Raw genomic sequence first — 20341 nt, forward strand, 5'->3', positions numbered from 1 at the left:
AGTGGGTTGGGTATCTCCCATGGTAAGATAGAAATACATTCCCACGGTTTAGTTAGTGGTATAAATATATCAACGGGTGTCTAATACACAGGGTCTGGTAACTTCTGGTAACTTTCCCCAAATTCCCCGGTTTTAAGGAAATCCTGGTAGGAGTTTTCTAGGATTTCTTATTCCCTCCTAATTCCAGTAATTTCCAACCAGGATTTGTGGAAAACCGGGAAATTTTTGGTAAAGACCACTGGCATTTTGAAACCCTACTCATATACCTACATAGCACACTATCGCTGATACTAAAGCTGATGGTGTTTTTCTTTTAACTACGCTGTTCCCTGTATGTATTCTCATCTATATCGATTTAATATTTAGCAATGTAGGCCTACAATATTTGAGTAACTGTTGTAGAAGAAAAGGTGGAGAATCTTGTATTTGTTTGCCTGTTTGACTATACATTTCCTCTGAACTGTACCAATTTAAACTTGTTGAACGAGAGGGAGAGAAAATAAGAAAACTAACAATACAACAAAAAGCAACAATGTTGAAATGAACAACGCGCACCCCTGTGCGCACTGCACTCGTTAAGTACCTTTGAAGTTCAGCAAACGGGCAACACTACGTACAGAGTTTGTATGTTTAGAGGTTGTGTGAACGTGGATTCATTGCTGTTCTCTGAGTCGGTCTGTCGGTGACACTGGATTAATATAGAGAAACTTCCGCAGCCTTCCATATCGCAAAAATCTACGGAGGAGCGAGCATGAGATCCGGGAGTACGGTGCAGTAGGCGAGAGAAAAGACAGACATCGAGTTGGAACGGGAGGAGGGAGTGGACGAAAAAACGATTCATACACTGGATTTGAGGTAAAGAAAAAAAAACGACAGTATTTTCAGCAGCAATTCTTATGAGGTTTTGTGTTTTGGTTCTTTTCATTTTGTAAAGTAATGATATATTGGCCATATGGAAGCTCTGAGATGCATCACTTTCATTATTGTCAAAGTTGAGTGTTTTTTATCTTTTTTTCCCCGCAAAAGGCTACAATCAATTTAGACTAGTACCGCTCGTGTGGTTTTGGGACAGCTGTTGCCTTCTGCCTGAGTTTCTCTATGTAAAAAGCTTTCAGCAAGTGCCTACAACCAGTGTTCTCATTATTTTGTATGCTTTAGGCCTACTATATCAAAGTAGAGTAGACTAGGCCTATGTGTAAAGTTCTATTACCATCAATTGTAAATAAATAAAATAACGAAAGCTGTTGGCCAACTTTCGGGAATGTATTGGGAATGTATTGCCTTACGGTTTACTTTTTGAGCAGGCAGTTCAACGGTTTACATTTTTATATTAGTCTTATAGTTTATTGGCCGTACATGCATGATATTGTAATGTTTGCGTTCCAAATGGCACTCCTCAGTGCACCACTTGGAAATAGGGTGCCATTCGGGATATACACTTGGAATATGGTGCCATTCCGCACACAACCATAAATTGTTTAGGTCATCATATCCGGTTGGGAGGAATTAAAAGCGTCCCACCCATCACCTCAAAGAAGTGACCTCCTTTACCTTTTCCATTCACATAAACAAACAAACACACCTCGGCTATGTGGTTCTGATCAGAAGTAGTGCACTGTAGACTAGGGAAAGTGGTATTTTTAGATATGCCCACTATGTACATTGAATGGAATGTTGCATCATGTCCTGATTCCTTCCTGCCTTCTACTACCAATGTGACTCAAGTCCCTCTTCCTCTGGGTCACGTCACCTACACCTTGTCACATAGAACAATGATTCCAGCCTCAGGTTGGAACATATTGAAATATACTTGTAATGTTCCCAACTGTTACTAGTGGAATATGTCATTTTTACTTAATATACCTCCATTTTAAAGGGCAGTGGATCACTCATCATGTGTAGTACCTTTGCTTTTGAATGTCCCTTTTGAAGGAGGGTAATATACCTGTGTGGTATTATGATTGATTATAAGGCCTACATTGAAATTCAATGCGTTGATATGGGTCAATTCTCCCCATAAAGGCTGCAAACATAGATGCCAACATGACCAACACGAATGCAGTTAGAATTGAGATATAAGTGCTATTTTGGCAACAGTAACACGCACTGGTTTCTTCTAGTCGTGTTACTGTATTCAGTGTGCGTGTCTGTTGGGTCTCTGTAATGCTTAGTTTTTGTTGGCCAGATTAGTTTTTATGGCCCTGGATGGTTTGTGCTGAGCTGGTTGCCAAGGAAACGGTCTTAATCAGGCAAAGAGCACAGCTCAGCTCAGCGTCCCTCATATGCTCCAGGCCAGGAGAGAGAGAGATGGAGGAGAGCTAGAGAGAGAAGTGAACATTCTGGGGTCATTTCCATGTAAAAGGAGCCATGAGCATCAACATGTGAAGTTTATAGGAACATGTCAAATTGGGTTCCGAATCAATCTCTATTTTTGAGAAGTTGAGGCATATACACGGCCGTGAGGACACCGAGGTCCGGATCTTTATGTGAAAGGTTTTTGGAACTCAGTCTGTGTCTTTACTTACTGTTGAGAGTTAGAATACAAAAAGTACCATTTCCAAACTTGGTTGCAGCATATTTCCTTTTTCCACTCACTGACAGTCACTCAATTAACTCATGTTTGTAAAACAAAATGTAGATTGGTAAATGAGTCTAGTTAGTCTAGCCAGCTATCTAAACTTGTCGTAATCATGGCCAAATTACCGACTGGGCATGTGCCCTGGGGTCCTGACCTCCAGGAGGCAACCATTGATTTTGTTAGTCACGTTCACTACCTTCATATTAACCTTGCATAAGTCATGGCAAAAAAAGTTATGGTAGAATTGCAGAAAATTAGCTTTAAAACAGTGACAATGTATCTCCACCCCATAGCAAAATGTTTAGAATTGCAGGAAAGGTTCTGTAAAACTGCACAAAAAAGATGGTTCTGTAAAGCAAACTTATTTGTTTACCTTTTGTTAACAAAATACTTTTTCTGTTAACAGATCCCTCTATGTAATAAGCGATGTTTTTTAATCCCGGTGCTGAGTTAATGTGTAGCAGCTAATTGTATAGCTAATAGGCTATGTGTTGTAGATCAAATGCGGTGAATGAAGCTACAGTGAAGCACGACAACAGGCCTCAGGATCTCGTCACAGTATCTCTGTGCATTCAAATTGCCATCAATAAAATGCAATTGTGTTCATTGTCCGTAGCTTATGCCTGTCCGTATCATAATGGGCGGCAGGTAGCCTAGTGGTTAGAGCATTCAACTAGTAACCGAAAGGTTGCAAGATCGAATCCCCGAGCTGACAAGGTAAAAATCTGTCGTTCTGCCCTTAAACAAGGCACTTAACCCACTGTTCCTAGGCCGTCATTGAAATAAGAATTTGTTCTTAACTGACTTGCTTGGTAAAATAAAATGGCACTCTGTTTACAATGTTGACATCAGCAAACTGTTCGCCCACACGATGCCATACTTGTGGTCTGCGGTTGTAAGGCCGGTTGGATGTACTGACAAATTCTCTAAGAGTACGTTGGAGGTGGCTTATGGTAGAGAAATTAACATTCAATTCTCTGGCAACACATCTGGTGGATATTCCTGCAGTCAGCATGCCAATTGCACGCCCCCTCAACTTGAGACATCTGTGGCATTGTGTTGTGTGACACCACTGCACATTTTAGTGACTTTTTTTTGTCCCCAGCACAAGGTGTGGGGACAATAATGATAATGGTAATGATCATGCTGTTTTAATCAGCTTTTTGATATGCCACAGCTGTCAGGTGGATGGATTATCTTGGCAAAGGAGACATGCTCACGAACAGGGATGTAAACAAATTTGTGCACAACATTTGAGAGAAATAAGCTTTTTGTGCGCTTGAACTATTTTCTTGGATCATTTATTTCAGCTCATGAAACATGGGACCAACACTACATTTTGCGTTTATATTTTTGTTCAGTGTATATTTAGTTTGTAAACTCTAAGTTTAAGAAACATTTCCCTTTGCCTTAATTCCGTTACCAAAAACCCACTTATCTTTAAGATATTTTCTAATGTCTCTCCCTCATTAGGAGGGAGGATAATGAATGTTCACAAAAGTAACAAGTGAAGGTAGACCGCTCAATCAGTGTTTTTACTGATATCAATTTTGTTTGTATTACCAAAATCTGGAATTGGCAAATCTGGAATTGGCTACAATGGGGGAAATCATAGTATTCACAAACTACAGTTGGGTTTGCACAGCAGAGTACAGTAAAGAAAAGTAGAGTTCGGTACAGTGAAGAAATAGAGTAGATCAGACTGAGTTGAGTACACTAATGTACTGTACTTTACTCGATTCTGCTGTACTGAACTCTACTGTGCTTTACTTTGATGTCCAAACTTGTGAAACATTGTTTACATCCCTATGATTGGTTCTGATTTGGTCCGGACCAACCAAATTTGCTGTTTGAGGACAGAGCCCATTAAAATAATAGCCAGTGTGTAGAATAATACCCAAGGAGGATATTTCATATTTATTCCTAAGATACATCACCATGAAGAGAATGACGTTCATATCCATGATTATCCATTTCTGTGTAGTACATATCAGAGACCCATGATGAAATTCTGTTACTGGGTGTAACTTCACTTACTGTAGTTCAATAACCAAAATATATATATTTCTCAAGTCAATGAGTCATGTTATCGCTGACACCCCATTCTTTCTGCAGACATTGTTGAATCTTTATTCAGAGCAGATGTTTTTCAGAAAACGTGGACACAAACTATTCTGTTACCACACTTTGCATCTGCACAGTTTTACCAGTGAATGTGTTTTTGTAAAATATTCAGTCTTCTATTATTAAAGTAGTCCTTGTGCATAGAGTTGTATGGTTTGTTAAACTTTGAAATCAATGGTTTTTGTTTGGCATACATTTTAAGTGTAATTCCGTTACTGTGGAATTACCCCTGGCCTTTAATTCATACTGCAGGACAGGACTATAGCGATGAGGGGTGAGAGGACAGGATACTCTGGCTTTTATTCATGATGCAGGAAAATGGAGAGGGCGAGCGAGAGTTATGGAGGAAACCTGCTGACTCACAACATTGTCAGATTCACCCTGATCATCACATAGTCAGGTCCAATGACTGACCAAATATTGAATAGTTTTATAAAGTACAGTTGATGTCAGAAGTTTACATACACCTTAGCCAGATACATTTAAACTCAGTTTTTCAAAATTCCTGACATTTTAATCCTAGTAAAAATTCTGTCTCAGGTCATTTAGGATCACCACTTTATTTTAAGAATGTGAAATGCCAGAATAATAGAGAGAATGATTTATTTCAGCTTTAATTTATTTTATCACATTCCCAGTGGGTCAGAAGTTTACATACACTCAATTAGTATTTGGTAGCATTGCCTTTAAATTGTTTAACTTGGGTAAAATGTTTCAGGTAGCCTTCCACAGGCTTCCCACTAAGTTGGGTGAATTTTGGCCCATTCCTCCTGACAGAGCTGGTGTAACTGAGTCAGGTTTGTAGGACTCCTTGCTCGCACACACTTTTTCAGTTCTGCCCACAAATTTTCTATGGGATTGAGGTCAGGGCTTTGTGATGGCCATTCCAATACCTTGATTTTGTTGTCCTTAAGCAATTTTGCCACAACTTTGGAAGTATGCTTGGGGTCATTGTCCATTTGGAAGACCCATTTGCGACCAAGCTTTAACTTCCTGACTGATGTCTTGAGATGTTGCTTCAATATATCCACATAACTGTCCTTCCTCATGATGACATCTATTTTGTGAAGGGCAGCAGTCCCTACTGCAGCAAAGCACCCCCATAACATGATGCTGCCACACCCGTGCTTCACAATTGGGATGGTGTTCTTCGGCTTGCAAGACTCCCCCTTTTTCCTCCAAACATAACGATGGTCATTATGGCCAAACAGTTCTATTTTTGTTTCATCAGACCAGAGGACATTTCTCCAAAAGGTAGGTAAGGCCTAAACAATATGACCATTTGAAATTGCGCAACTCAATTGGCCTCTGGGCGACCATAATCATAACGTTCTTTAACTGGTCGTTCAGTACAGGACCGTTTCCGTGGAATTAAACGTTATAACAGTGTGTGTCGTACTGAACGCACCCCTGGTCTAGGAGTTTCACTGCTTCAACTGTTTCCTCCTCTCCGCTCCTAGATGGCGCTGGCGAGCGACCCCGGTGCCGGCCAGCAGCAGACCCAGGCCCAGAAGGATGCCGCGGACCAGAACTTTGACTACATGTTCAAGCTCCTGATCATCGGCAACAGCAGCGTGGGGAAGACCAGCTTACTCTTCCGCTACGCTGATGACTCCTTCACCTCTGCCTTCGTTTCCACCGTGGGCATCGACTTCAAGGTTAAGACGGTCTACCGCAACGAGAAGAGGGTCAAGCTACAGATCTGGGTAAGATGGGGTTTGATTTTGATTCATTAGGATCCCCGTTAGCCGACGCCAATGGCGACAGCTAGTCTTACTGGAGAAAGACAATACTTCACAAAATATATACATTTAAAAACATTAATTTGTTTACAGAGAAATAGCATTGTATTTGGTCAAACATGTTTTTTTCCCAACAGTTTCCTAAGAGCTGGCAGCAAGCTGGCAACAAGGGGGTCAAAGGTTATAGGGAAGGGGTGTCAAACTTGAGGGAGGGTGTGTGAGGATCCTTGTGCACATTCTTGCTTGTTAATGTGCCTTTTTGCCTGCTATGTTCGCCTGGTTTGTTTTACCAGCCAACTCAGAACAAGGGAGGAAGGAGAGGAAGTTTTTGCTAATAACAACATTCATTCTCTGATTATTATTTTTTACCCTTAAGTTCCAGCAGGCTGCTCTCTCTGATGATGGTATGCTGAGTGAGCAGGATGTTTGTCCACTGAAATAACAGCTATGCAGATCAAAGAGGGGCCCACAGTTGCTTGAAGCATGGTGCCTGTTTACTATATTATGTACTGTATCTGAAATGGCACCCTATTCCCTCATTCACTACTTTTGACCAGGGCCCATGTAGTGCACTATATGGAGAATATGGTGCCATTTTGGACGCAGACTGTGGTTGGACTATATCTCTCACACTCGATGTTAACCACACTTGACGTTGAACATCATCCCTTGACGTCCACTTCATAAAAGATGCAGAAGGCTGTGCTGCTGTCTCTGCTTTCTAATATGCTTACAGTGCAATCTGACACCCAATACATTTTAGTCATTTAGCAGACTCTCTTATCCAGAGCGACTTACAGGAGGAACTAGGGTTAAGTACGTTTTTCACCTAGTCAGCTCAGGGATTCGAACCAGCAAGCTTTCGGTTACTGGCCCAATGTTCTTGACTGCTAGGCTACTTGCCGCCCTATACATGCCTATTACTGTCTGTCAGATAGGATTCTCACTAGAAGAAGATTAGGGCTGCGTCCCAAATGGCACCCTATTACCTATGTAGTGCACTATGTAGGTATAGGGAAAAGGGTGCCTAGAAGATTCTCTCACAGTAGCTTACTCACTACTACACTAAACTACTGGTCATATCTTTATGACTGCTGATATGTTGCTTTCTAGATAAACCGTCCACGTTACCTTAGTTGTAATATTGATTATTCGTTGAGGTGTTATTGCTAGTGGCCTGACCAGGAACAACTTCCAGGTCCTAGTTACAGCTACTATAACTAGGGCCCAGAGTTTTTCCTTGCCCTATAGTTGTGGGTTCTGTTAGTCAGACCGGGTTTACAGTATTCTGCATTGGTGCCATTGTATCCTGGTGTACATAGAGGGTGTGGAAACATGAGGGCTGTCTTGACATGGATTTCCCCCTGCTCTGCTGTGCTTATGGGTTAATCATTGTCTTGTGCTGAGTAGGCTACAGTTAACCAGTTCACCCCTAATACTCCCCCACTACTCACATAAGGTATGGCACCATGTGTCTGTATGATGGATGGCCCTCATGGCTTTTGCTGGGCTGGGGCAATGTGAACCCCCATAGAAATACCAGAACGGGTGTCCCTGTTTCAAGTCAATGAGGTCATAATGTGTGATTTTAATTCCTTAAGTTATTATATTTCCATCTGGAAGGTGCTTCTCCATTGCTGCAGGGCCTACAGTGTGTGGGTTGACAGTGTTTCTCTATGCTAGCCTAGTAGCCCTCGTGGTTCACCGGTCTGTTTCTACAGTAAGCCTAGGCCAATTGTGTTTTGAAACTGGAGGCGTCCATTTAAGCTGTGCTGTGTGTATTTATTTAAGTGGAGGGATGGACGACATGGTACTAACTCTTCTAAACAACCGTGTGTGTGTGTGTGTGTGTGTGTGACAGGACACGGCGGGCCAGGAGCGTTACAGGACCATCACCACAGCTTACTACAGAGGAGCCATGGGCTTCCTGCTCATGTATGACATCACCAACCAGGACTCCTTCTACGCTGTGCAGGACTGGTGGGTCATTTCCCCTTCTGGAATCAATAAAGTTTATTCAATTTGACAGACATTCACACTAACTCTCACTGTGTGTGTGTGCGTGCACAGGACTGGTGGGTACAGTACTCCCATGGGGCTCTGCTTTCTCCCTTACCTGTTGTTGGAAAATCGTGTTAGTTAAGTCATGAAACAGCTGGAATGCAAGGGTTTTCCAACACTATTTACCTCTGAGGTTATATACAGTAAGTAGATACATACTATTGTTATGAAAGTCGTACATTGATTGTCGTTGTCCGGTCTCCAGGGCGACCCAGATCAAGACGTACTCGTGGGACAACGCCCAGGTGATCCTGGTGGGGAACAAGGCTGACCTGGAGGACGACAGGCTGGTACCAGCGGAGGATGGTCAGAGACTGGCTGACGAGCTGGGTAGGAGAGAATACACACACACTGTCTGCCTCTCGCTCTCTCTCTGAGGACAGACAGAGACTGGCTGACGAGCTGGGTAGGAGAGAATACACACACTGTCTACCTCTCGCTCTCTCTCTGAGGACAGACAGAGACTGGCTGACGAGCTGGGTAGGAGAGAATACACACACACACTGTCTACCTCTTGCTCTCTCTCTGAGGACGGTCAGAGACTGGCTGACGAGCTGGGTAGGAGAGAATACACACACACTGTCTGCCTCTCGCTCTCTCTCTGAGGACAGACAGAGACTGGCTGACGAGCTGGGTAGGAGAGAATACACACACACTGTCTGCCTCTCGCTCTCTCTCTGAGGACGGTCAGAGACTGGCTGACGAGCTGGGTAGGAGAGAATACACACACACTGTCTACCTCTTGCTCTCTCTCTGAAGACAGACAGAGACTGGCTGACGAGCTGGGTAGGAGAGAATACACACACACTGTCTGCCTCTCGCTCTCTCTCTGAGGACAGACAGAGACTGGCTGACGAGCTGGGTAGGAGAGAATACACACACACTGTCTGCCTCTCGCTCTCTCTCTGAGGACAGACAGAGACTGGCTGACGAGCTGGGTAGGAGAGAATACACACACACACACTGTCTGCCTCTCGCTCTCTCTCTGAGGACAGACAGAGACTGGCTGACGAGCTGGGTAGGAGAGAATACACACACACTGTCTGCCTCTTGCTCTCTCTCTGAGGACGGTCAGAGACTGGCTGACGAGCTGGGTAGGAGAGAATACACACACACACTGTCTGCCTCTCGCTCTCTCTCTGAGGACGGTCAGAGACTGGCTGACGAGCTGGGTAGGAGAGAATACACACACACTGTCTGCCTCTCGCTCTCTCTCTGAGGACAGACAGAGACTGGCTGACGAGCTGGGTAGGAGAGAATACACACACACTGTCTGCCTCTTGCTCTCTCTCTGAGGACGGACAGAGACTGGCTGACGAGCTGGGTAGGAGAGAATACACACACACTGTCTGCCTCTTGCTCTCTCTCTGAGGACGGTCAGAGACTGGCTGACGAGCTGGGTAGGAGAGAATACACACACACACTGTCTGCCTCTCGCTCTCTCTCTGAGGACAGACAGAGACTGGCTGACGAGCTGGGTAGGAGAGAATACACACACACTGTCTGCCTCTTGCTCTCTCTCTGAGGACGGACAGAGACTGGCTGACGAGCTGGGTAGGAGAGAATATACACACACACTGTCTGCCTCTCGCTCTCTCTCTGAGGACGGTCAGAGACTGGCTGACGAGCTGGGTAGGAGAGAATACACACACACTGTCTGCCTCTCGCTCTCTCTCTGAGGACAGACAGAGACTGGCTGACAAGCTGGGTGGCAGAGAATGCACACACACATATATATACTCGTCTGTCTCCTGTCTCTCGCAACCTTAAAAGACAGACTAACATTGGTATATATACAGTACACACCCAGAAAATAAACAAATACTGTGTATGAACACTTCAACATATACACTCACACAGAACACAAAACAAGTCACTCTTTTGCTAGGCTTGTTGCTTCTAGTAATCCTCTGTTTCCCTGTTCTCCTCCCTCTCTTTCTCTAGTGTTCCAGTTCTTCGAGGCCAGTGCCAAAGACAACATCAACGTGAAGCAGGTGTTCGAGCGTCTCGTCGACGTCATCTGCGAGAAGATGAGCGAGAGCGTGAATGGGGAGCCCAGCCCATTGGCCAATCACACGGGCCCCAGCCTACAGGACACGCCCCCAGACAAGGGTGGCTGCTCCTGCTGATAACGCCTTAAACATACATACCGTGTACATGCTCGTGCACACACACACACTGAGAAAATTAAATACACAACCACTCCCACACACGCTCATTGACTTGCCAGAAATCTAGCGTTGTGAATGTACTTTTGGTTTTGTATAACATTGTTGCTACTATCCCTATTACCGAATGGTTCCCCAGTCTGTTGCACTCACTTTGCTTCTAACAACAGATTTCACATCAGTCCTCTTGTTTAGAATGAGCTGATGAAATGTATTTTGCTATAAGATAAGCTTCCCGGAGTAGTGTGAAGTTGTCCCTAGACTCTGATCTTGGGTCATTTTTACATTTCCCCCACTAATGGTTAGGATTGGGGAGGGTAAGCTGATCCTAGATCTGTACCCAGGGGAGACTTCATCTGGGGATCTTCCCACAACCCAAGCCTAGCCTGAGAACTGTTGTTCAGTGCTGTAGTTCAGATATGTTTGATTGTCTTGATCATACTGCCCCCATGTGGATGTTGAATGTTACTGCAGCAATAATGGAAGCACCCTCTAATAGTGTCAATAGCTCAGGGAGTTTCTCCTGGCTGCGGTGTAAAAACCCAAGGCCCTATACTAAGGGAGCGTCTAGAGGGCTGGCTTATGAGGCTATTGCTTAGGAATGTTCATCTGTAGCCTATACACTGTAAAACCAAAATGTCAGGTCAACTATGACTGACCAACCAACTTGCCAAAGTTTCTTGACTCAACTAGATGTTGGGGGTCAATTCAATTTCAATTCAGGAACTGAACTGAAATTCCATTTTTATTCTCATGGAGTAGCGTTGAGGAGAATTTAGAGTTTCAGTTTACTCCCTGCATTGGCTGAATTGAAAAGGAATTGATCCCCAACCGTGCTGGACCTTCCTGCCCTGCACTGTCCCACTAACTCCTGGAACTGAATGAGCTATTAGATTCTACATCAGACATTGAATGGAAAAACGCCTTACTATATTTGTGTATGGTTTGGTTGTGTTTTTATAGGTTAATGTTTTAGTGCTCAGGTCAAATGTAAAAGTCATAGCATGATTTCGTTTGATTAATTTCAGTTAATGACTGTCTGCTCAATCCCCTCGAAATGAACGAAATAAAAAAAATTATGTAAATTTAATGAAGTCCGGTCAGGTGTATATCTCCTTCTTTCATCCCAAAATATCTTAATTTGCCTACATTCAATTACAGTAACTGCTTAGTAACATGTAGTGACTTCCTCATTCAATGGTTGTCGTAGAAAAGGCTTCTAATTACTGTATACTGTAAGGTGAATGCTATGAACTCCCATAACAGTCAACATGTATGAATTTCCTTGGGAATTTCTTTGAGTGTGTTGGAGTACAGTTTACTTGTTGCCATTGTTTGTGGTCATTTGACATAGACCTAGTAGGTCTATCTTAGACATAATCTAAATGTTTCTTATCTCCAGATGTTCCATTCATAAAAGGGGTAAGAGTAGAGTTGAGGGATAGGTTTGTATGTGTCCCAAATGGCACCCTAGTCCCTATAGTGGCACCCTAGTCCCTAGTCCCTATATATTTGGGTTGTTGGCAGTTTTTTTTTTTTTTTTTTCTACAGCAGTGCTGATTGGAATTAGCGACAGGTTATAACACTTGGCTGAGTGATGTCAACGTGTGCAGGTTATGACAATAAAAAAGTGTTCCTGGTCTATAAATAAATGATGAGCCACGCAGTAAACATTGAGGGAGTGCAATACCATACCTTTGAATGAAAGGGAGTTTGAAATACTTTGTATTCTTGAGGTTCAATAGATCCTGAAGAGCAATGTGACAAATTCCGCATACAGTGCATTTGGAAAGTATTCAGACCCCTTGACTTTTTCCACATCTTGTTACAGACTTATAAAATGTATTAAATAGTTTTTTTCCTTCAATCTACACGCTACCCCATAATGACAAAGCAAAAATAGGTTTAGACATTTTTGCAAATGTATTAAAAGGAACTGAAAATAATTACATAAGTACTCAGACCCTTTACTCAGTACTTTGTTGAAGCACCTTCGGCAGCGATTACAGCTTCGAGTCTTCTTGGGTATGATGCTACAAGCGTTTCACACCTGTATTTGGGGAGTGTCTCCCCTTCTCTGCAAATCCTCTCAAGCTTTGTCAGGTTGAATGGGGAGTGTCGCTAAACAGCTATTTTTTTATTTAACCTTAATTTAACTAGGCAAGTCAGTTAAGAACACATTCTTATTTACAATGATGGCCTACCCCGGCCAAACCCTCTCCTAACCCGTACGACGCTGGGCCAATCGTGCACCACCCTATGGGACTCCCAATCACGGCCAGTTGTGATACAGACCGGGATCAAACCAGGGTCTGTAGTGACACCTCTAGCACTGAGATACTGTGCCACTCGGGAGGTCAATCCAGAGATGTTAGTTCGGGTTCAAGTCCGGGCTCTGTCTGAGCTCTACGGACAATTCCTTCGACATCATGGTTTGGTGTTTGCTCTGACATGAACTGTCAGCTGTGGGACCTTATCTAGACAGGTGTGTGCCTTTCCAAATCATGTCCAATCAATTGAATTAACCACAGGTGGACTCCAATCAAGTTGTAAAAACATCTCAAGGATGATCAATGGAAACAGGATGCACCTGAGCTCAATTTTGAGTCTCATAGCAAAGATGCTGAATACCTATGTAAATAAGGTATTTCTGTATTTTTATTTGCAAGCATTTCTAAAAACCTGTTTTCGCTTTGTCATTATGGGCTATAGTGTGTAGATTGAGGGAATTGTTTTATTGAATCCGTTTTAGAATAAGGCTGTAACGTAACAACATTTTGAAAAAGTAAATGGGTCTGAATACTTTCCGAATGCACTGTATAGTTGTGTTTTCACCTCCGCCATAAAGTTCCCTCTAGTAGGACTTTAGCCTCAAGGAAGTTGTCCTACACTACAAACCAATCAGTGGTGCGTTGGTCACTTACTCCCTCCCCTCGTGTGTGTGTTTGTGAGACCTGTGGGGAGGGGGAGGGGAGGGGGGGGGGGGGGAGGATAAAGGGCCAGATAGAGACTTGTTGGAGACGAACACTCCTCTCAGACCTCAACCGTCATCACCTCAGCACAAGTAAGAGACTCAATTCTTCTACTCCATTTAAAATAATCCACTATACACAAACTTGAATGATATAATCATACTTGTCTGATGTGCTACATAAAAACTCCATGAAAACCAGTACTTTCTTCAGTAAATAAACTAATACTCAATGTAATACATTTTGTGACACAGGTCACATTTGCATCCAATTTGCAACAGAAAGTCAGACCATATACATCCAGGGAAATTGTTCTATTTAACTGATACATTGTATATATATATTATATTTTTTCATCTGTAAGAAGGGAGATGATTTTTGGGTTTAATAAATGACTTATTAACATGAATCAGGTTGCTGCTGTTTGAACCTCCCTGTATCTAAGGGGAGAACTTTGCCCAATGCATGAAAGACTAGTTAACATCAAAGTTCTAACTGTCATGAGATCAAATGGCATCTTATTAATGACTTGTTCATATTTTGATGGTGCTGCTGCATTCTCATACACTAGTCATGTAACTAGAGGGAAACAGACTCCTGGGATGGTGTTGTTGATAAGTCACATTTAGGGCCAGTTTCATGGACACATGCTTTTTAGTCCAGGACTAGACGTAATCCTTGTCCGGGAAACTCCCCCTTTGTTTTAAGAACTTGTAGTCAGGTAACATTCTGCCTCTCAATCTTATTTCTTGGTCACGGGGACGTTTATAGCCCCGTGGGTACCAGGTTAAAGTTGTCAAAGTACACTAAAGACAGTGACGCATGAACAGCAATAAGGAACAACCTGGTCATTCTGGCAATTAAAACTAGGCTTGGTCTCTCATCCAGTGACACTTCTCCAGTTCACGGGAAGCCAGCAAGCTACTAGAGAAGAGGGTATAAACAAATACAGGATTGACATAACAATTCAAAATGATATGTCTGTGTGTGTTGTGGAGTCTTTGCTATGATAATAAAGTACAATAGGCTACACTAGACAACTTTGGCCAAACCAACTAGGCTTGGACTCGTCCAGTGACACTTTTCCAATTCCCACGAAAGCCAACAAGCTACTGAAGAAACAGACCATAAAGATATTATGGGTCTTGATAGCTAAGTCTCTATCTTATGGAGGTGTTTTCTGTGCTACTGAACGTCAGTGACTGCCAGGAAGATTCTGATAGAGATCCTTGACTGCTCCAATAATACCAATGCCTGTAAAATGCCTCTAGTAATAAAACATCAACTCTGAGTGTGTCCCAAATGACCCCTTATTCCATATCTTGTGCACTACTTTTGCCCAGGACCCATTAATTAACAGTTATCTGCCAAGTAGCGCCGACTTCAAGTAAAAGAGAAGGACTGGTACTGTCTTGCAAGGTGTGAAATCCGTATTACCAATCTAAGGGTTTTTGAGGGGTGTTGGACTGACAATTGAAATAAGGAAGCAAGCGATATTGTGATTGGTAGGTCTTAGAATTTGGCTGGCAAACAACACAGCTTTACAAATGGAAATGTTGGTTCGGTGGTTGTCTTTTCTGATTGTTCATTTCAACTCCAAACCCAGTTTATTTCTACATGAAAACAAATAAAATGCTACATTTAGAGAGCATTTCTTTCGCCCCATAACCGTCTCCTTCTCCCTGGTTAATGTGTAACTAAAATGGATGCTATGTCATTGTAACATGACTCAGACAAGCCTGGTATAACATCCTGTAATCTTGTAACCAGACAGGTTGGCTGTCTAGCTACAACTCTACAGTTTTATGTACACACACACACTGGCCTGAAACCGTAACTGACTAAATATTCTGTATGTCCAAGTGTATCTCCTAAACTCACAGTTGTTTTTCAGGAGAAGGAAACAACAGACGGCAAAGATGTGCTGCTCCGGGTTTCTCAAGATTATGATGTTCATCTTCAATGGAGCCATCTTTGTAAGTTTAAACTTTCATTCAGCTAACATTCAATCATCCCCCATCTCCTATATTCCATCAGAATACTAACACCAAAACAGTCTATAGAAAGCTTCTCCTTTTAGCATAATATGCTATTAAATTCACTAAGGTTTTATAGTACTGAAAGGAGTTTGATGGCTTTGAATTAAGTTGTCACTTCCCCTGTCCTCTTTAGCACTCTGGACTTGTAGATGTCCACATAACTGCCATTTTGAACCCAAGCCTCCTGACCTGTTAGGGTCAATGACCCCTTAGATATTTTCAAGGTCATTCAGAGAGCGAACAGGATAAGAAAGTGCACTTCAGAACAGGAATGTGTCACATCCAAGATCCACAGGGACCATAAATGACAGTCATATCTTTGTGAGGATAGATTTGTGTACTGAGGAAAACTTTCCCTAAACTAAAAATAGAAATGTCCTCTCACTGTCAACTGCGTTTATTTTCAGCAAACTTGACATGTGTAAATATTTGTATGAACATAACAAGATTCAACAACTGAGACATAAACTGAACAAGTTCCACAGACATGTGACTAACAGAAATAGAATAATGTGTCCCTGAACAAAGCGGGGGTCAAAATCAAAAGTTACAGTCAGTATCTGGTATGGCCACCAGCTGCATGTACTGCAGTGCATCTCCTCCTCATGGACTGCACCAGATTTGCCAGTTCTTGCTGTGAGATATTACCCCACTCTTCCACCAAGGCACCTGCAAGTTCCCGGACATTTCTGTGGGGAATGGCTCTAGCCCTCACCCTCCGATCCAACAGGTCCCAGACGTGCTCAATGGGATTGAGATCCGGGCTCTTCGCTGGCCATGGCAGAACACGGACATTCCTGTCATGCAGGAAATCACGCACAGAACGAAAAGTATGGCTGGTGGCACTGTCATGCTGCTCATGTCAATCAGGAGTCAGGATGAGCCTGCACGAAGGGTACCACATGAGGGAGGAGGATGTCTTCCCTGTAACGCACAGCGTTGAGATTGCCTGAGTGACAACAAGCTTAGTCCGATGATGCTGTGACAGACCATGACAGACCCTCCACCTCCAAATCAGTCTCGCTCCAGAGTACAGGCCTCGGTGTAACGCTCATTCCTTCGATGATAAACGCAAATCCAACCATCATCCCTGGTGAGACAAAACCGCGACTCATCAGTGAAGAGCACTTTTTGCCAGTCCTGTCTGGTCCAGTGACGGTGGGTTTGTGCCCAAAGGCGACATTGTTGCCGGTGATGTCTGGTGAGGACCTGCCTTACAACAGGCCTACAAGCCCTCAGTCCAGACTCTCTCAGCCTATTGCGGACAGTCTGAGCACTGATGGAGGGATTGTGCGTTCCTGGTGTAACTCGGGCAGTTGTTGTTGCCATCCTGTACCTGCCTCGCAGGTGTGATGTTCGGATGTACCGATCCTGTGCAGGTGTTGTTACACGTGGTCTGCCACTGCGAGGCAGGTATCCGTCCTGTCTCCCTCTAGCACTGTCTTAGGCGTCTCACAGTACGGACATTGCAATGTATTGCCCTGGCCACATCTGCAGTCCTCATGCCTCCTTGCAGCATGCCTAAGGCACGTTCACCCAGATGAGCAGGGACCCTGGGCATCTTTCTTTTGGTGTTTTTCAGAGTCAGTAGAAAAGCTTCTTTAGTGTCCTAAGTTTTCACAACTGTGACCTTAATTGCCTACCGTCTGTAAGCTGTTAGTGTCTTAACAACCGTTCCACAGGTGCATGTTCATTAATTGTTTATGGTTTATTAAACAAGCATGGGAAACGGTGTTTAAACCCTTTACAATGAAGATCTGTGAAGTTATTTGGATTTTTACGAATTATCTTTGAAAGACAGGGTCCTGAAAAAGGGACATTTCTTTTTTTGCTGAGTTTATATACTCTCTGGTTATAATATTACCCATAATTAATATTGTATGTCATTTTTAGTCACAGTAAGAAGATGAATAACCTGCCTTGTCATACTAGCTAATTACTGTGGGTTCGGGATTTCTTTCAAAAATTGTGAAGGTAATGGTTGCAGAGATGACCATATTTTGTATGATCTTGACAACATTTGCCCCACTTATATTCACTTTTTCTCCATGACGCATTCTAATGATATGGTTTAGAGTTTTCAAAGAATATTCAAAGTATACTCCCTGTACTCTTCATCAACATTGTCCCAAACACTAAAACTATCCCCTCCCCCTATTTCTCCTCTTTCTCTCTCCCACCTTCCTGTTGTGTGTATCAGTTGGCGGGTGTGGCCATCCTGGCGGTGGGGGTGTGGGTGAAGGTGGACAGTGGCTCTCTACTGGGAGTGTTAGACAATATTAAGGACGCCCCAGCAGAACTGGGCCAACTGGCTAACGTGGCCTACCTGCTCATGGGGGTTGGAGGGGTCCTGCTGATCATGGGCTTCCTAGGGTGCTGTGGAGCCATGAAGGAGTCCAGGTGTATGCTGATGCTGGTGTGTCATCTTTGACCATTGAACATAAATATTCAGAAATCGATTTAATACAAATACCAACTTGACTTTTACTCTATTTATTTTTTTATTTACATACTGGTATGGAAAGATTAATTCATTATTTGTTACTTTTTTAAACATTTATTTGTATTTTTTTGTGCAAAATGACTTCCTTTGTTGATATACGCAATTATATATTTATAGAATTTTGACCTTTGATCTAATGTGATAGTTTTGACCCATTACCTTTTGCTTTGTTATGAAGCCCTCACTGTATGCTTGTCTGTCGCCATTTTGTTTCGTTCCAGTTCTTTAAAATCATTCTGACCTGCCATCATATTGGTCATCATTTTGACCCCTTGTTTTTTTGTGTTTATTTTCCATCAAATCCTTAACCACTGTATGCTTGTCTGTTCCTTTCCAGTTCTTTATCATCATCCTGATCATATTCATTGCAGAGGTGGCTGGGTGCGTGGTGGTCCTCGTCTTCCAACCACTGGTAGGTAGTTATTAACACTGTATGGGCCCTGGTCAAAAGCAGTGCACTAATTAGTAAATAGGGGGAACGTTTGAAACTTTATTTGGCTGTGCTGGTGGTGGTTTTGTTCATATTGGCAGATGAAAACTGTTTTTATACAGTAGTAAATCAAATTTAATGTTGGGACAATAAAGCTTTTCTGAATTTGTGGAAATGGGTTTGTGTTCTGTTTTGTATGTTTTAGGCTAAGGAAGTTCTTGAGGACCTTAGTGAGAAGATTGTTGCCAGCATTAAAAAAGACTATGGGAAGGACGAGAGCCTGACTTCACTATGGAATGGCACCATGGAACAGGTATACTTCATTCATTCATATTAAGGAGTGAATTTACTGCCACTCTGCCAGTGGATGTTATTAGCGCACTTTTGTGTACTCAATAAATGCATATGTTCTTATGCAGATTATTTACAGGTTTCACAGAAGGCAGTGGTGCTTGGCTACGCTAGTTGCTTACTGTGTTCTGTAGATGCTACCATGTCATAATGATTTGTGTCTCTGTGCTTCCCTCCTAGTTCAAGTGCTGTGGATACCGCAATTACACAGACTTCGATGGATCCCCTTTTCAAGGGAACCGAACTAACTCCATGTACCCACCAACATGTTGTAGTAAAACTGAAATCTGTGCTGCTGCTGCTGCTGAACATTCGGTACAGATATCTAATAGTACAATACAGGGTCATCCGATATGCTGTGTTTAGACCAGGAGGGTTTCCTTACACTTTGGTTGGGTCCCATAGTCATGAAAAACTCCTGCCCCTGGCTAGGTTTTACATTTAATAGCCTGTGTTTGTGTGTTTATAATAATTGAATCCCCATACAGCTATCTAATTCTAATACTGGAGTACTGTTTCCTCTCCAGAATGTCATTGGCTGCTTTACCATGTTGCTGAACCTGATCGAGGACAATGCTGTCATCATTGGAGCTGTTGGACTGGGCATTGCTGCTCTTGAGGTACAGTACACCTGTTACAATACTATCTGCATCCCAAATAGCATCCTATTCCTTACATAGTGCACAACGTTTGACCAGAGCCCCATGGGCCCTCTTCAGGAGTAGTGCATTATAAAGGTAATAGGGCGCAATTTGGGCCCCAGTCAAAAGTAGTGCACTATAAAGGGTTTAGGGTGCCATTTGGAACATACCCATTATATTGTGTTAACACTTGTGACCTGTCATCGTTTCAGATTGCTGCCATGGTGGTGTCAATGGTTCTCTACCAACAGATTGGTAACAAGTAGCACTGAGGACCCCGACATCCAGGACCATCCATGACCACGCCTGTTTAATCATCATCAGCACCATGGACATCTTCAGTCGACATGTTTAATTTCAAACACCAAAGATTATTAAAATATTTCAATTCTAAAAGAAAAATAAGAGTGGAAGGAGCGTTGTTCAAAACCCTGTTGTGAATTGATCACCTCCATGGTATATCAACAATATCTGTATAGGGCCTACTGTATGCATCCAGTTCTTATTTATGTGTGAATTAGATTCCTTTATCTCTATCCTTATTTGTTTCTTGCTCAAGCTGAAGACTTTACATGAATGCATGATGTTTTGTGTTGAGAAGGTGATCGCTTTACACTTGCTCTAACTGGCAAGACTTTTTTTTGTTATTACTTCAACTGTCTTGAATGGATATACAGTGTCTCTTTTTGTACATATAAATATTGAAGTTTAGAAATGACCACATTCAATCTG

General features: G+C 42.7%; 2 protein-coding genes across 2 annotated transcripts; both read left to right on the forward strand.

Moving 5' to 3' along the window:
* The first annotated feature begins 244 nt into the window (after positions 1-244).
* rab3da (RAB3D, member RAS oncogene family, a) lies at positions 245-11763 on the forward strand. Its single transcript, XM_055901479.1, has 5 exons — positions 245-855; positions 6163-6408; positions 8306-8424; positions 8711-8835; positions 10450-11763. Exons 2-5 carry the CDS (start codon positions 6163-6165, stop codon positions 10632-10634), a joined length of 675 nt encoding a protein of 224 aa, XP_055757454.1. The 5' UTR covers positions 245-855; the 3' UTR covers positions 10635-11763.
* Positions 11764-13665: 1902 nt separating this feature from the next.
* LOC129835747 (tetraspanin-1-like) lies at positions 13666-20337 on the forward strand. The gene is made up of 8 exons (XM_055901509.1): positions 13666-13737; positions 15540-15621; positions 17885-18100; positions 18525-18599; positions 18823-18930; positions 19149-19283; positions 19496-19588; positions 19822-20337. The coding sequence occupies exons 2-8, from the start codon at positions 15565-15567 to the stop codon at positions 19873-19875; spliced, it is 738 nt and encodes a 245-aa protein (XP_055757484.1). The 5' UTR covers positions 13666-13737; positions 15540-15564; the 3' UTR covers positions 19876-20337.
* Positions 20338-20341: the final 4 nt, after the last annotated feature.

This window comes from Salvelinus fontinalis, chromosome 3 (assembly GCF_029448725.1).
Source record: "Salvelinus fontinalis isolate EN_2023a chromosome 3, ASM2944872v1, whole genome shotgun sequence".
In the NCBI taxonomy this organism is placed as follows: domain Eukaryota; kingdom Metazoa; phylum Chordata; class Actinopteri; order Salmoniformes; family Salmonidae; genus Salvelinus; species Salvelinus fontinalis.

Coding starts and splice junctions, on each gene's coding strand:
- rab3da (XM_055901479.1), top strand. CDS start 6,163: ATGGCGCTGGCGAGCGACCCCGGTGCCGGCCAGCAGCAGACCCAGGCC. Junction 6,409..8,305: donor GGGTCAAGCTACAGATCTGG/GTAAGATGGGGT, acceptor TGTGTGTGACAG/GACACGGCGGGCCAGGAGCG. Junction 8,425..8,710: donor TTCTACGCTGTGCAGGACTG/GTGGGTCATTTC, acceptor TCCGGTCTCCAG/GGCGACCCAGATCAAGACGT.
- LOC129835747 (XM_055901509.1), top strand. CDS start 15,565: ATGTGCTGCTCCGGGTTTCTCAAGATTATGATGTTCATCTTCAATGGA. Junction 19,284..19,495: donor CTGCTGCTGCTGAACATTCG/GTACAGATATCT, acceptor TTTCCTCTCCAG/AATGTCATTGGCTGCTTTAC. Junction 19,589..19,821: donor TGGGCATTGCTGCTCTTGAG/GTACAGTACACC, acceptor TCATCGTTTCAG/ATTGCTGCCATGGTGGTGTC.